The sequence below is a fragment of the Cricetulus griseus genome, chromosome 3, assembly GCF_003668045.3.
Source record: "Cricetulus griseus strain 17A/GY chromosome 3, alternate assembly CriGri-PICRH-1.0, whole genome shotgun sequence".
In the NCBI taxonomy this organism is placed as follows: Eukaryota; Metazoa; Chordata; class Mammalia; order Rodentia; family Cricetidae; genus Cricetulus; species Cricetulus griseus.
This window is the reverse complement of record NC_048596.1, coordinates 49,175,810-49,191,412: the sequence shown is the minus strand read 5'-3', so window position 1 is coordinate 49,191,412 and position 15,603 is coordinate 49,175,810. Positions and strand designations below refer to the sequence as shown.

Here is a 15,603-nt window from a genome sequence, read left to right as displayed (position 1 = left end):
GCCATGCCACAATGAACAAGAGGGGTGATTACACCAAGGTGATCATTCTGTTGGGAGAGGAAGTGGCATTACCAGGGGGCAGGATGGCTACATCAGACAAAACGATCCCAACCCCTTTTGCTTCAAATGATTGTGAGTTTTAAGTACATATGTGTGTTGGCTCTTTATCCAAGCAGTACTGGCCTCTAAGTTGTATCATTTTGCATCTTTATTGCACAGTGTTATTCAACAACAGCATATCCCAAAATGTTCTGAGGAGTATCCCAAAATCGAGGAAAAGAGGGAAATGAACAGTTCAGCAATGCTGAAGATCATCAGCATAATCAAAATCCCCTGCAACAGAAAGAAACAATGAGGTCACATTTTTGGGATAGTGATGGGTTTTCTGATCACAATGAAGTAGCCATTACCAATAATAAACCCTTACCTCTCAAATTAGGGAAGGATAATGGGAATATAAGCCTTACCAGCAAAGCATAGGATAACATTATTTTCTTTTAAAAAAAAATCAAACAGAATATTTGCTAAATTATATGCAGGAAACTCTCCATTTCATAAACACAGAATCCACAGAGGAATGCATATCTGAGAAGTGGTCTCTTGAAGGACAAAGATAGAAGAAAGCCAAGAGATAGGAAAATGGTAGAGACGAAAATAGAAAAGGCAAGGAAAAGAGAAAACTACTATTCCAGAAAAAGAGTAACATAGAGAAAAGAGACATGGAGATAAAGCTAGGTTAAAAGAACTGCCCAGTCCTTTCTAATTGCTACAGAAGATTTTTAAAGTAGATTGCACCATGCCAGCTAAGAGCACACATAGCCATACACACCTGGCCAGGAGTCCACAGTTGGACCCTGGCACAGATCTGGTTGAAGCCTGCCCTCTTGCAAGAGTGGATCCTTCTATTGCCATTGCAAAGGTTCATGTGATTAACAGTCTGTTCTATGCTAAACTTGTCTGTTGTATCTTTATGATAGGTTGAATAACTAATTAAGATCACCTTTTATTTTTAACAGTGATCTAGTATGTCATGGTGTAGAGTATTTCAATACTTTTATGTGACAGGAGCTGATTTATTTCCTTCTTTTTTTTCCTGTGTTTTGTTCTTTTTTTGTTATTTGTTTTACCATGAAGAATGCTACAGCAGTGTTCTTGTAATACATGTTTATATACAGGTGATTTAATTGCAGTAGAGATAGATATTGGATTGAAAGCCATGTGTGCCTTCTATGTAAATGGATGTTGTCTCCTTGCTCTGCTTGCCATCCTACTTGCTCATTAATCCTTGACTGCCCCCTGGGAGCTTCTGATTGATGGGTACTGAATACCAGACTTTTGATAGGGAGAAAGCAAGTTGAGGAATTTTATGGATGGATTTAATCAAACTGAGGAAGTTCTTCCTGTATTCATGGCTTGTTGAGTGTTCTTATCATTTAGTGATGAATTTTGTCAAATGTGTTCTATGTCCACTCAAATGTCATGTGGTTTTCATCTTGTGTTTTGCTGATATGGTATAGTAAATACATAGATTTCCTTAAACATGCATTCCATTCTTGGGACACGGGATACCCGTCGTTGGTGATCCTGTGTACACATCACTAGATTCAGTGTGCTTGTATTTAACTGGGGATTTTATATCTGTATTTATAAGAAATGTAGGTCTTTAGTTATTTTCATGCATTTTTTGGTGTTTGGGTCTGGTTAATTTCAGCCTTACAGAACTACCAGACACTGTCACAGTAATGTTATGTTAGTAAGGTTGTCTCTCAGTTAACTTGAGCCTTGAACAATTAATGGCAACTGGCCCTCCATTTAAGGAGGGCTCTTTTGCTCCAATAGTCTTGAATAGAAAAGATATAGCTGCTAATCCCAAGGAGTTTGAGATACCTATGAGCTGTTGTATCTTGTGGAATATCTATTTTGGGATTTCTTAAGGACTATTGTTTGAGACTATGTGAGGTGTACCAGTGGCAGTGAGTGATGGCTTTGGTAAGATCCACTGATCCTCCAGTATACATCTTCTCTGAATACACACACACACACACACACACACACACACACACACAGACACACACAGACACACACAGACACACACACACACACACACACACACACACACACACACACACACATATATATGAACATTTCTATATGTTATATACAAATATATATCCTCTTGCTGAAAATCACAAAGAATGACGATTAGATTATATTGGATTATTGGCAAAGGAGCTTAGTCTATCTTGTTCCTATTAGCTGTCATCCATAGAGTCATTTCTTTTTATACATGTTTTCAGTTTGAGTTGGAAAAAGTTATAGGGGCTTCTGGAAGGTACTGGTCATTTGTCCCCATATATCCTTTAGCCTTAGCAAGATCCAGTTCAAGTTGTGAGCATTCTTGGATCACACAGTTGATGTCTATTGAAGGTTGAAATCTCAGGGTGTGGGGATGGGACTGAGGAGTGGGAAGAAGTCAGAAGTTAGGTTTGTGGCCACAGTTTCTTGAATACTTTTTTCTTTTATTTACTTTGTTCAGTCAGCCCTCTGTACCACTTTAAGACAGGACACTTTGTCTTGTCCTTACCTATTGAGGGCCCAGGTCACTGTAGAGCTACCTTGAGTGGACAGTGGCCCTCCATCTCTCTCATAGATTTCAGAAGGCCAACACTGACACACAGCTGTGACACATAAGCAGTGTCTGTGTTCTCTAACATTCCATTTAGAAATTCCAATCCTAAGCTTTTCTTTTACACATTTCTAGTTTGTAAATAGCAGACTTTTAAGGTTTTTAAATGTCTTTGAGTGGGTTTTGTTTTATTTGTAGTTCTTTGTTTTCAGAGAAGGGCTGCTCTGAAAAGTTCTGCTCAGCATGATCAGGACTAGTTCCCTCTTTCTGCCCCATCCCTGATATTGGGGGGTCCTATTGTACCTAATCACACTACATGCTATCTTAGAACAGCTCTCTTTTACTTGAACTCCATTCTCTTAGGTAGTTTTGAACTTCTTCAGCAATTTTTTTGGGGGGAGCATTGTGATCCAAACTATTGCCTCATCTTGACTAAGCATGCACTCTACCATGAAGTTAGTCACATTAGTCGTCTTTACTATGCCTACTTGACTATCAATTTATTTCTGTATAGATCCATCCGTTCCTTTTACATTATTTTACACCAATTATTGTTGTATTTTGGACAGAGCAGAAAAGTCTATTTTCAGTTTACCATACTTTATCAGAATCTAAATATAGTATAATCTAAATATTAAAACTAAATAAAACCCATAGGCATTCACAGTTATAATGTATATTGGGAACTTTGAACCACAAGCATACCGCTATGCCACTATCTTTTAGCATAATTTTCTATTTATAGTATCCTTATTTTTCTTGCATGTTTTATACCTTTTATAAGTTATTGAGTGTTTATTGTTCTACTCCACAATACCTGATAGAGTGCTGGTCTAGTACAATGGACTCTTGACTGTTTTGAGCAAAAGGAAATACACATACATCCACAATACTATCCAGATGGTGCTGACTGGGGTGTTAACCTTTTTATTTAAGCCATCTGCTTCGCACTCTAGAAATGGCACAGGGTACTTACAATGAATAGAAAGGTAACAGCACCACACTGAATACCATCTGGAGAATAGCCACAGAGGAATTCTCCATCTAGAAGGAAACCAAATATGAGGAGAATGATTCCAGCTGCTGCTCCCAGGGCACTAAGTAAATTCATCACCTGGCTCAATTTTATCTGCAATAGAATCAAAACATAATACAAGACTCAGGCCTACCTTGCACCACAGACAGAACAGTAGGGGTGGGTAAGTATTGGAGAGCTGGATTAGTCACAACACCAAGAAAACACCATGTGGTAATTTAAAACATTTACAATTTATGACACACCTTCAGGCATTCACCTACAGTGAGAGAAGTCAACCAACCTTTGATAACCTCTCCATATCTCACATTTGGTGCTTGGGTTAACTTCCATTCAAACAGAGCTATGGCCATTTAAATGTTCATTTAAAGACTATGTTTAACCAAACATTGCATTTTTCTGTCACTTTTTCATCTTACTAAAATTACAAACTTTTAGGGCTGGTGAGATGACTCATCAGATAAAGGCACTTACCACCTGACAACTTGAGTTCCATCCCTGAGACCCAGGGGTGTAGGAGAAAACCAACTCCTACAAGCCATCTTCTAACTTCCACAGGTACACTGTGACTTCCATGGGTACACTTTGACTGCCACAGGTACAGGTGACTTACACAGGTACACCATGATTGCAACAGGTACACTGTGACTTCCAGGGTTACACTGTGACTGTCATGGGTACAGTGTGACTTCCATGGGTACAGTGTGACTTCCATGGGTACAGTGTAACTTCCATAGGTTCTCTGTGATTGCCACAGGTACACTGTGACATGGAATGCACCCCTCCCCTACCCCACCCCTTTTTACATACCCAATAAATAAAAGTAAACATATTTTTAAATTACAGAATTTTAGGGTGTTCTTTGATTAAAATCACATACTGACTTATTAATCTCTATCTAATATCTTTCTTTCTTTGAGTGAGATATAATATGTCTACAAATTTACATAGACCAGCAATGTATTCTTTAACTCTAGGGTCTTTCATGATTTCATTAGGTTGTCTACATTGTGCTCTTCCAGTGAGTCAAACTATGGCCTGTTAAAGCATCTGGTATGGACTAGGTAGGTATCAAAACTACTTATGGAAAGAATGAATGACTGAATGGCTGGATTACTGAGACCCAATCTGCATTAATGACCTGAGGCTATGGATGAGTCTTTGAACTATTCTGTGCCTGTGTCTTCATGTAGAACACGAGACTCAAACATGATAACCTGGAAACGTCTCCTGATAACTAATGGCTTCTGATTCTATGGTGATTTTCAAATTACTAAGCAATTATAATTTTATAAGGTAGAAATAGAACTCACCAGAGAGTCTGTAGTTTTTCTTTTCAGTGCAATCAGAAAAGCTCCAGAGTTAATGAACTACAAACAAACAAACAATCTTCATGATGGACATGGTAAGCTGATGTGGAGTGTTTTTCAGGTCAGATCTCTGCCCATTTCTTTCCTATGCCTCCCTCCTAAGGTCACAGAAATCCCAGGGGAGTGAGGAGGGTGAGCCACCTCACACCACTGTCCACAGAACAGAGGACAAAAAGGATGGATCTGCTTTAGTCTGAGCCACCTGTTTGAAGAAGAGGCTGTTTCTACCTTACTGGTCTTTCATTTCCTTATCCATTTTCCTGTTATTGATATAACGACTCAGCTCCCAACTGACACTAATGTCATCAGTTTAGGAACACTAAAGTCATATAGCACTATAGCCCAACCAGTATGTTCTGTTGGATGGGAACACCAGCCAACAGACTGGTAATAGGAAAGAGAGGGGAGGAGGGAGGGAAGAAGGGAGGGTGTGAGGAAGGAAGAGAGGGAGGAAGGAAGGAAGAAACCACACACATTAATTTTTATCGAGGTGGGTCAAATATGGCAGCCCCATTGCCTAGTAGAAACTTAAAGTCTGAGTTTGGCCCAGCTATATTTAAAATGTTAGCCTCTTCTTCCAGCTCCCTTAATAGCAGATGCTCTCCCAGGCCATCAGACAGACAATGAAACTCCCTCTCTTTTTACCCGGATAGCCCCTGTTCCCATCCTTTATATGAGCTTTACATCTAATTAAACAACCCTTCATCCTCTAAGCCCTAGTCCAGCTAGAAATGACTCTGGATAGTTCCCTTTATACTTAGATACTTCTATGGAAGCAGCCTCTATGTCCTCTGCAAAATACTTGTCATACCCTATGGTATGAGGACTTGTGACCAGAGACTGCCCTCTACTGAATCCCTCACCCTACCCACTCTCTTATGATGCTAAGTTAATGTGGACCACATGATGTGATTAAATCAGCATCTCTATGTAGCTCAGAAGGCACACCCTGTCTCTGCTTCTTCACTTTCTGCAGAGAAAACTGCTTGCTTATTAGCATCAGAAGCAACCTCATATAGGTATAAGAAGTATGCTGATCTCTTAGCATGGTTTCTTTCTTATTAGACTGAATGTCCATTGGAGGATAATCACTGAAATTGGATCCACATTGTCTTGCTCAGTGAATACAGTTTATCATATATTGCAAGTAATTTTTATGAATTAATGGACCAATAAACAACCACAAAGCCCAAAGGAATATTCCCTCCAAATTTCATGACTCAAAGATGAGCTACCATCAATTCTGGTGATTCAATGGAGGATAGAAGTAATTGCAAAGGGGTTAATATCTTTGTGGCATTTTCTACAGAACCATATACCCAAATTTGTCTTGTTTTATGTAAGAATTCATCCACTAACTCCTTGCTTCGTTGACATGCTTTGAAATTGAACTAAATGCACTATACTCACCAAAGCAGAGCCCCAGAATGGATATCCCGAGATAAATATAAAAGGAAACCTTGGGTATGGGTTTACCAAGGTGAAAAGGAAAACAACTCCAAACGAAAAGTGCATGATTCCAAGCAGGATCTGGGTGGTCTGCAAACAGAGGGGGAAGTGAGCTCAGAAGAAACATGGGGTGGGGCCCATTCTACTCAAATCTTTAGTTCAAGGATTTGGCAGGTACCCTCTTTACGGGAAAATAACGGATGTCCTTTTACAACATTCCTTAATGCTTTCTTGATTCCTCCATCTGATAATTGCTCAGAGGAGAATGAGTCTAACCCACTGTCCCCAAGCTCAAGACCAGCTGGTGCTATGAGTGGAAGCTCTCAGGCCCTATTCTCGTCTCACTAAACTCTCCAGCTCTTCAGCACATACACGTGAATGTTGAATTTAGATTACCGAAGCGGCCTGGTCTCAAAGGGACACTCAGGAAAATCCTCTTGGAGGTGAATGTTCCTCTGAACCTTCTGAAGCAGGGTGGCATCTCTAGGCCTGGAGCATTCCTCATGGCTTGTTCTTTATTCTCCCTGCCCTATGCTTGTAAGACACATTTTCCACACACTATTAAAGTTAGGCAGGGAGTCAATGGTGCTAGAGAAGCCTGGTGAGAATAACAAAAAGAACAGAAGGCATATGCCCCAGGGGTCATGGCCTCTCTGATTTTTCACTATACTTCCTCAGTCTGGGTGAGCTCTTTCACAACAGAACCAACATTTAGTGGCTGAATACTAAGGGGTATGTACATATTTTCATCACATCTGGTCGACTATCCATCTTGAATATCCTACTACCAACTCAATCCATATGTCCTAAAATGGTCTCACTTTCTCCCTTTAAACCTGATCTTCTGACTTCTTTGTCTCTGTTGTCGATGCTGTCATCGTTTTAGGCCTGGGATCATCAGGTCACCTGTGCTTTTCAAGTTCCCTGATTGCAACAATGCCAAAGCAGCTAACTTTCCTATTATCTCTACTTGTGAAATCATGCATACTTCAGCCAGAAAGATGGCCCAGCAGGTAAAGGTGCCTGACCCCAAGCCTAACAAGCTAAGCTCCATCCCTGGAGCCTAGATGGTGGAAGGAGAGAGTGGACTCCTGAAAGTTTTCCTCTGACTTCCACATATGTGCTGTGGCATGCTTATGATCATATATGTACACAAACAAACACATATAAAAAATATAAATAACAATCTGACAGAGGAATTACAAAAACATGCATATTTGCTTTTTATCCCATTTTCCTGTTGTAGACAATACTGAGGTGCTTAATTCCTAACTTTTATGTTTTTTCCCACGTGTTGGCGGGCATGCAGAGATATTCCTCCATTGTCTGTCATCACCCAGAGCACTCACTGGCTTCTTTCACTTAGCAATATGAAAATGAGATTCTTTATGCTTCCTTTTGGCATGTTAGCTCATTTCTTGTACCCAGAACACTCTTCTACTGCATGGGTATAACATGACTAAACTTACCAGGCGGGTTGATTCTTTTTTAGTCTTCTTAAATACCTTAAGCCGAGATTGACCCCTCCCAGCTCTCCTCTACCACCCCCATGCTTCCCATGCTTCACCTACCAGAGCTTTCTGCATCTAGTATGATTCTGTTTTTCCCTTTCATTCACATTTGTTGAAATTCCATCCTTTTGCCAGAGTCTGGATTCAATGTCCAATTCATTGTGAAATGTACTTGTACCCTTTTAATAGGAAATAACTGCTCCAACTCTGGGGCTTCCACGGTTACTGTTACCATTTATGCTCTCATTAGACACTCCATTGAAACATAATTCTCAATATTTTCATGCTATTATTACATTCGAATGACACCTTTATTTTCCTCAGTGAGGAAGAACTAGTTTGTATTTATTTCTGTGACTACAGAAACTAACATAGTTGCTTGCACCGAGTTGTATTTCTGTTAACTTATTATAAACTATCTCATTCAAGATTGGACTCCATTGTCTTTGAGGAGATGCTGAAGCAGATTACATTAGCAGTCTTCCAGGTGCCACAGGATGAACTTTCTTATATCTGTTTATTTTTTTTTCTGAAAAAAAGATTACTTTCTATATTCCATTATAGGAGGCTGGAGTTCAAATGATGAAATATTCTCAAAGAAGCGGGTTACATTACAACCTCAAATGTACGTGACTACCTCTCACCTGCCCATTATCTTAAGAAAGTTTGGTAAATAAAATTAGTATTTGTAGAGTGAATCAGTTGACTGATAGAGAAATGAATGTTTGCCAGGACCCCACCACTAGACAAAGAATTAGGGGCAACTAAGGACTTCGGAGAAAGAGAGAAGTAGTCTTTTAAAGACTCCACACCACCCTGTGAATTGATGATTCATGTACAAGTGGTCAGCAGCACTATCAGAACCAGCAGATTGTATTTATGGATTTGTGTATTTATACATATATGTAACAATCAAAAGGAGACCAGAGTTCTAAGAGGGAACGGTGAAACTAGGATGATGGGAGATTATGTACTTATATTTTTAATTTAAAAAATAAAAAGAGGCTATTCTAAAAATCCATATACTGGTATGCATAAATAAACATACATGAGACTGTTGTATAAAACTGTGAGTCCTGAGCTTTTGTTGGGCAGGTATAAAAATATATGTTGCAGTATGCTAAACTAGGGAATCTGGCCTAACTTCTACTTGATTGTCATTTTTCCATTTTCTCTCTGAAATTGACAAGAAAAATTTCAAAGATGGTTAGCTTGGAGGCTGTGGTTTTTAAGAGTCCAGGAACGCTGAATTTATTTATCTTGCATTTTCCTGCTGGCAGAATTTCATGCGTAATTTATATAGAAGCACAATCCATACTCCCTGAAATGAGTGGAGATGGGAGTTGGAGTTCGTTCCCATTGGAGAATGTGTGCCAGCAGAGAGTTTCTTACCCACCCTGGGTAGAGTACACAGAGGGACACATTTTACTTACCCCCAAGATCTTCAATTTTCTAATAAGGACTTTCTGCACTCGGTTTTGGGAGTCATAGGCTGTGGCTGTAAGCTCTGTTGTTCGGTATTCTGAACTGGTGACCCCTGGAGGAAATACCAGGAGCACAGGACTGTGCATGTTGTTTGAATCCATGATGGTATAGTTGGTCTTTTCAAGTGGAAGAAAAGAATGTAGACGATATTCCCATTTAGACCATGTTTGTTCCCTGTACTGAGGCTATCTAGAGCACTGGCATTGTTGTACTTTGGCTTAGAATTATAGAACCATACAGTCACAGAGTCATAGAATCTCAGGAATGGTCAAGAGCTCAAAGATATAAGTTAAAGTGCCCACATCTGTGTATTGAATTGGAGAAGCTGACTAGTGGTCTTGATTTTGTCAGAAAGCACTGTGTTCTTGGGCAAGTCACATAGTCCTCTGTTCTTAGAACTTTCTCATATGTATTTTAATCTGTGAAATCTTTTAGTTCCCAAATTTCCAGTTTTTTCATTTCAGATGTAGGGAGGACAAAACCTTTCAGGCCTTAGAACTAATTAGTCAAATTTTTTAAAAAGCTCTTACCTTATCCATGTTGCCTGTCACTTGAAAGTTATTTTTTGCCACCTCATTTTAGTAGCTTTATGTTATAAACCACCCCAAAGCATAGTGGCTTCAAAGAATTACATTTGTATTTTGTGGACACTACCATTTACATTGTTGCTTTTCCTGGCTGGTACTGTTCTACCAATCCCTGCCAAGTTTTCTCATACCCACTAGTGGATTGGGTAGAGTTAGACCAGTGAGGATGGCCTCAGTCACACATCCAATAGATGCAGAGTTTTGTTCTGTCTTTTTTTTTTTTCAGGACAATAATGCCCTTCAGACTCATGCTGAGTCATTTGCTAGTTTCTCATTAGCCTAGGCAAATTCTGTAGGCAGTTTAGACCCAAGTGATACAGAATTAGACTACTTCATTAGTGAATCTGGCCTGTCAAATTGCAAGGACATAAATAAGCAAAAGAAAGAATTTGTTTATTTTTTAAGTGTGTGTGTGTGTGTGTGTGTGTGTGTGTGTGTGTGTGTGTGTGTGTGTGTGCCCATCCATGTGTGTCTTTGTGTTTGGTACTTGTGTGCAAGCGTCTGTGGAGGTCAGAAGAGGTCAATAATGCCCTTCATTATTTCACATTTCCTGGAGCTAGATCTAGAGGCAATTTTGAGCTGCCCAATATGGGTCCCCTGTAAAGAGTACTCTTAACTGTACCACACTGTGGGATATATATGTATGTATATGTACATGTATATATATGTTGTGTATATTTCTTGATTATACTAATAATGCCACTCTCTACGAGGGGGACAATTACATTCAAACTACCATACTTTTGGGAAGCTGTGATGATGCAAGTGGTCAGACTGAGTTCAAGGCTTCTTCTCTGATTTCCCTTGCTGGGGGGTTGTAAGAAAGGCCCCTGAGTCTTTTTATTTATATCATATTTTTCTTTGTTTTGAGATTTCTTGTCTTTCTGATGAAAAAATGCCCTCCTTCCAAAGACACATATCCAGCAGTAGAGAGCAAGACAGTGACAGTTATCTTCTGCCTGGGGGGTCTCCAAGTCCTCTCTGGGTGTCATTTGCTCTTTAAATTATAAACACTGACTCTAGACCTTATCCCATGAAGGACTGTGAAAAATCCATTGTTTCTTCCAGTGTTTTCAGTTATTTTGGAGACTAACAAGGAGACAAGAGATGAAGAAAGCAACTGGGGTTTCTGTTTTGCTGAATTGTCCTGGGCTGTTGTCTTGGCTTTTATGGATGATGACTCTTTCTCATTGTGTTGCCATTGTACTGAATCTTTATTAACTTCAAGTATAACAGAGCATTTCAAAATGTATAGATTATTTTAAAATAAAAATTGCAAACATTTCTATAGAACCCACAAGGTTAGGGAATTCCCACTGGATGTATCTTTTGATATATACTTTGTAATTTGTATCCACTCATGTATCAGTGTGTCCATATGACCTCTCTCTAGCTAGTGTTCCTTTTTGACTCCCAAGGATTTTTCTGTCAAAGACAAAGTGATATTTGATTCATGAGGTAAGATGATTTTTTAATGCCCTTGCTTTTTCTACTATCTAAGAAAAAAATATAAAAGGTTTGTGTTATTATGTTTGGGCTGCCATGACCAAGTACCTGAGATTGGGGGAATTTAAACAATTTTATTTATGATTCTAAAAAATAGAAACTATTTAATCTGGATGCCAGCAAACTTAGATTTTTATTTTTTTAAGATTAATATAATTACAACATATCTCCCTTCCCTTTGTTTCCCCCAGTCTCTCCCATATACTCCTACTTGCACTCCTTCAAATTCATGGCCACTTTTTTCACTAATTAAGAATATATACATATATATTTCTAAATATAACCTGTTCAGTCTTTAGAATGTTATTTGTATGCATGTTACCATACTAACTATTTGTTACTGGACAACCATTTGGTGTGCCCTTCTCTGGGAAAGAACTTCTCCCGCGCCCAGCTTTTCTCAGTTGCCTGTAGTTCTTTGCATAGGGATGAGGGATCATGGACTTTTCCTCATCAGTGTGCAATCACATTTGGTGTCATCCTCATTCAGTTCATGTTTGGGAAATCATGTTGTCATGTTACTACAAGACACAACCTTACAGCAAACTCCATGATTAATGTCACTCTTAAAATCTCTCCACCCACTCCACCCACTCAGTGTTTCCTGAGCCTTAAGTGTGATTTTGGTTTGTATATATTTCCACTACTACTGTGCTCCACAAGTCTACACTTTGAGTCATATGTTTTTCTGTAGTGGGCTCTGGCTGTTGTAAAGAGAAGCTTCCTTGAAGTGAGTAAAGACTACACTTGTCTGTAAAATGTAACTGACTTGTAAAATGTAACTGAATGTCCCCTCTCTGAGGACTAGCTTTCATGGTCAGAATGCACCAGGCAAGCATCCAAAAGAAGGAGACAACCAATAGTCCTACCCAGCCATGATGCCAATCAACCACATCAACCAGCATGGCACAATAACCCAAGGGTGTAATAACAGTGCCACACAAATCTTGGTGGAAAACAAAAGCTCTCTAATTATACTAAAGAGCCATTCAGCAGGAGAGAAACCATGCCTGGTACTAGAAACCTAGTTTTCAGGCTGGTGAAATCATGGTTATTGAAGGATAATCTAGAACCCGTAATTTATTAAACCAGCATATCCCTAACAACAATCTATAAACAATTGTTCTTATACCTACAAACTTAGGTTTTTATGATGGCTCTCTTCTTGGCTTTCAGGTGGCTGATTTCTTCCGATGCCTTTATATGACATTTCCTCAGCTCTCTGGTGTCTTTAGGTAAGTCTCTCTCCCGCTTTACCCCTCCCTTACCCTCCTCATCTCTGCCTCTGTCTCTTTGTCTCTCTGTGTTTGTCTCTTTCTCTGTCTCCTCAAACCCTTCCTCCGCTCCCTCTCTGTGTGGTAAAAGAGTTCCACAGTGTAGTCAAAGTTGGCTTCAAGTTCACTAGCCCAGGCTGGCTTTGAACTCCCAATTCTTCTTCATATTCTTGAGTGCTAGAAGTATATGCATGTGCCACTGTAGGAGGGTACTACTCCCACCACGAGGGTCACACTCTTCTATTTTAATTGGAACCTAGTATCTTCAAAAGCTCTATTTCCAATATTATCATATTAGGAGTTATGACTTCTGCATCAGAATTTAGAGGCAGGCTATTTCAGTGCAAAGCAAAGAGATAATTTGATTAATATTATAAAGCAACATTTATCATCTATTTGTCTATCATTCATCTATCATCTATCTAGCCATCCATCCATGTAATAATGATTTGTCCAGGCAGACATCTATGACATACAATTTTTGGTCTAAAAAAGTTTCTGTGGAACAGAATAACCTCCTTGATGGGAGACGTCCTTCTGTGTATCTTATTGGTTGTTGAATAAAGCACTGTTCAGCCAATGAGGCAGCAAGTTAGGAGGTACTAGGAGTCAAGGAGGATTCTGGGAAATGTAGTAAAGTCTTGTGATCCAGGCAGGAAGTGACATAGCAGGCAGACTCAGAATATAAGCAGAGACAAGCAGGAAATCATTCTCTTCCTCCTCCTCTCTTCTCTGGAGCTGCCATGTGAGCCCGACAAGAGAGGATGCATGCTGCCAATGTCCTCCATCAGATAAGTCTTTATAAATATATAGATTATGGCTATGGTTGATACTTAAGACAGAGCAAGTATATAAGAAATTCTAATCATTGGCCAGAAGCATTGTAGCTAATATAAGTCTCTGTGTGTTATTTGGGGCCCTAACACAGTAGGCGGAACTCAGTCAGCTTGGCGGAAAGACTTATTGTTTCACTTTCCTTTCATGATGTTTGCTATTTAAAAAAAGCATAACTCTTACAGATATTTTTTCTGGAGTTTCAAAATAAGCTCTGCAGTTTCATCATCTATAAAGAAGCTAAGTAGTCTCTTTTCAGTCATGTTAGTCTACGGCATGACTGGGCTTTAGAATTCTACAAAATTTCCCCACCTACTGCTCCTAATTAAGCATTTATATACAAGACTCTGGGTGACACTGCTCATGATACTTGAAAATGCTTTTCAGAGTATGTAAATATAATGAAGTTGATTGCTGCCACTTTTTTTTTCTGGGCAAAGTAGGGAAAGAGAGGGAAGAGTTCAGGGATTTGAGTTCCTAGATCAAGCATCATATACATGACCCACAGCTGTGTGTCCTGAAGGATCCTCTTCTCACCCATAGCTACAGAGTTAACGTTGCCAAAAACTCAGTGCAGAATCTCATTTAGCAACTGTCTGGAACACAATGCAAGATGAATTCTCTGTTCTTCAGGGACACTGCTATTAAAGTGGGGACATTGGTAAGCACAAATGGGATTCTAAAGTTGAAATGGCTATCTATGGTAAGACTTTGCAAATCTGAAAACATTGAGCCTGGAATTCTGATGAGTCTACTATATTCAGGGGAGGAGGTCCCTCTGTCTCAAGTGGGGCCTGGCTATCTATGAGAATATTCCCTTGCCTGAAAAGACTATGATGGCCTCTCCTGAAGGAGCTACTATGTCAGACAATCCTACTTATTGTAAGAACACACTTCCACCCACCCTCATTGTTTCTATACTATAACTGGACTTAACTGGCTGCAGGCCCCAGGCCCCAACTTTAAGGTAGAAAATGTATCTCAGGAAGCTTGTTAGACTACATGAAAAGCACCTGATATCCAACATTATATGCTTCAAAATTATCCTTTACATTTACTATCTATTTTTATGTATGTTTTTGAGGCTTCTATATTTACAGATTAGGAAATTCAGGTATACACACATACACACACACACACACACACACACACACACACACACAGAGAGAGAGAGAGAGAGAGAGAGAGAGAGAGAGAGAGAGAGAGAGAGAGAGAGAAGATCATGCAGCTGAGTAAAATGCAAAGCTTCAGAGCTGACAGAAAAGCAAGATTTTATCAAAGACATCAAAGAAGATTAGAGAACTGTGGCTGACTTTGAAGACAGAGGGTAACTGAGAGTTTGTAACACAATTCATTTGGCCACAGAAAGTGAAATTGGCTCCTAATATTGACAAAGCTGTGAGTGCAGGCATGTGAGAGAGAGAGCTGGAGCTTCTTTCAATACAGTCCACATTACCATATTTTCTATTATACTATGCACATGGCCACCCTTCCCTGACTTCTTCTCTTCTGTCTCTAGCTCTGCTTCCTATTTCACCAAGCATTGGACAAACCTAATTTACACAGCTTCAACACAAATGTGGGGAAAATATTAGCATTGTGGGAAAATAGATCCGTTAAGTAGGAAGCTGTGAGATGAATTGACCACCATACTTTGAAATACTAAAACTGATGACAAAAACTTTACAGTTTAGATGAGATTTATTTCTTCACTCCCAGAAGGTTGTGATATATTCTTAACATTGACTTGTTGCCATTATGTTTTAAAGAGGAACACATTCTTTGAAGGTTCTGCATGCCCTTTATCTCTGGTGAGTGAATTATGCAGCAAGCACAGTTGAGAACACAGGTAGTGAAGAACCAACTGCTTAATCCTCATCTGGCTCCACTATCTGGGGTCTGTGGTTTTTGATTAAACGTGCATG

The 15,603-nt window shown here is 39.4% G+C and overlaps 1 protein-coding gene across 1 annotated transcript; it reads right to left on the bottom strand.

The window, feature by feature from the left end:
- Nucleotides 1-225: 225 nt before the first annotated feature.
- Nucleotides 226-9,578, bottom strand: Ms4a5 (membrane spanning 4-domains A5). Its single transcript, XM_027406838.1, has 5 exons — nucleotides 9,426-9,578; nucleotides 6,443-6,571; nucleotides 4,976-5,032; nucleotides 3,603-3,755; nucleotides 226-333 (listed from the first exon to the last, which is right to left on the bottom strand). The coding sequence occupies exons 1-5, from the start codon at nucleotides 9,576-9,578 to the stop codon at nucleotides 226-228; spliced, it is 600 nt and encodes a 199-aa protein (XP_027262639.1).
- Between the last annotated feature and the right edge of the window lie 6,025 nt (nucleotides 9,579-15,603).

Excerpts from the sequence above, each read along its gene's own strand:
- Ms4a5 (XM_027406838.1), bottom strand. The coding sequence starts at position 9,578 with ATGGATTCAAACAACATGCACAGTCCTGTGCTCCTGGTATTTCCTCCA. Across the intron at positions 5,033-6,442 it reads CATTCTGGGGCTCTGCTTTG|TTCATTAACTCTGGAGCTTT; the intron begins GTGAGTATAGTG and ends GTTTGTTTGTAG. Across the intron at positions 334-3,602 it reads CTGTTACCTTTCTATTCATT|GGGATTTTGATTATGCTGAT; the intron begins GTAAGTACCCTG and ends TTTCTGTTGCAG.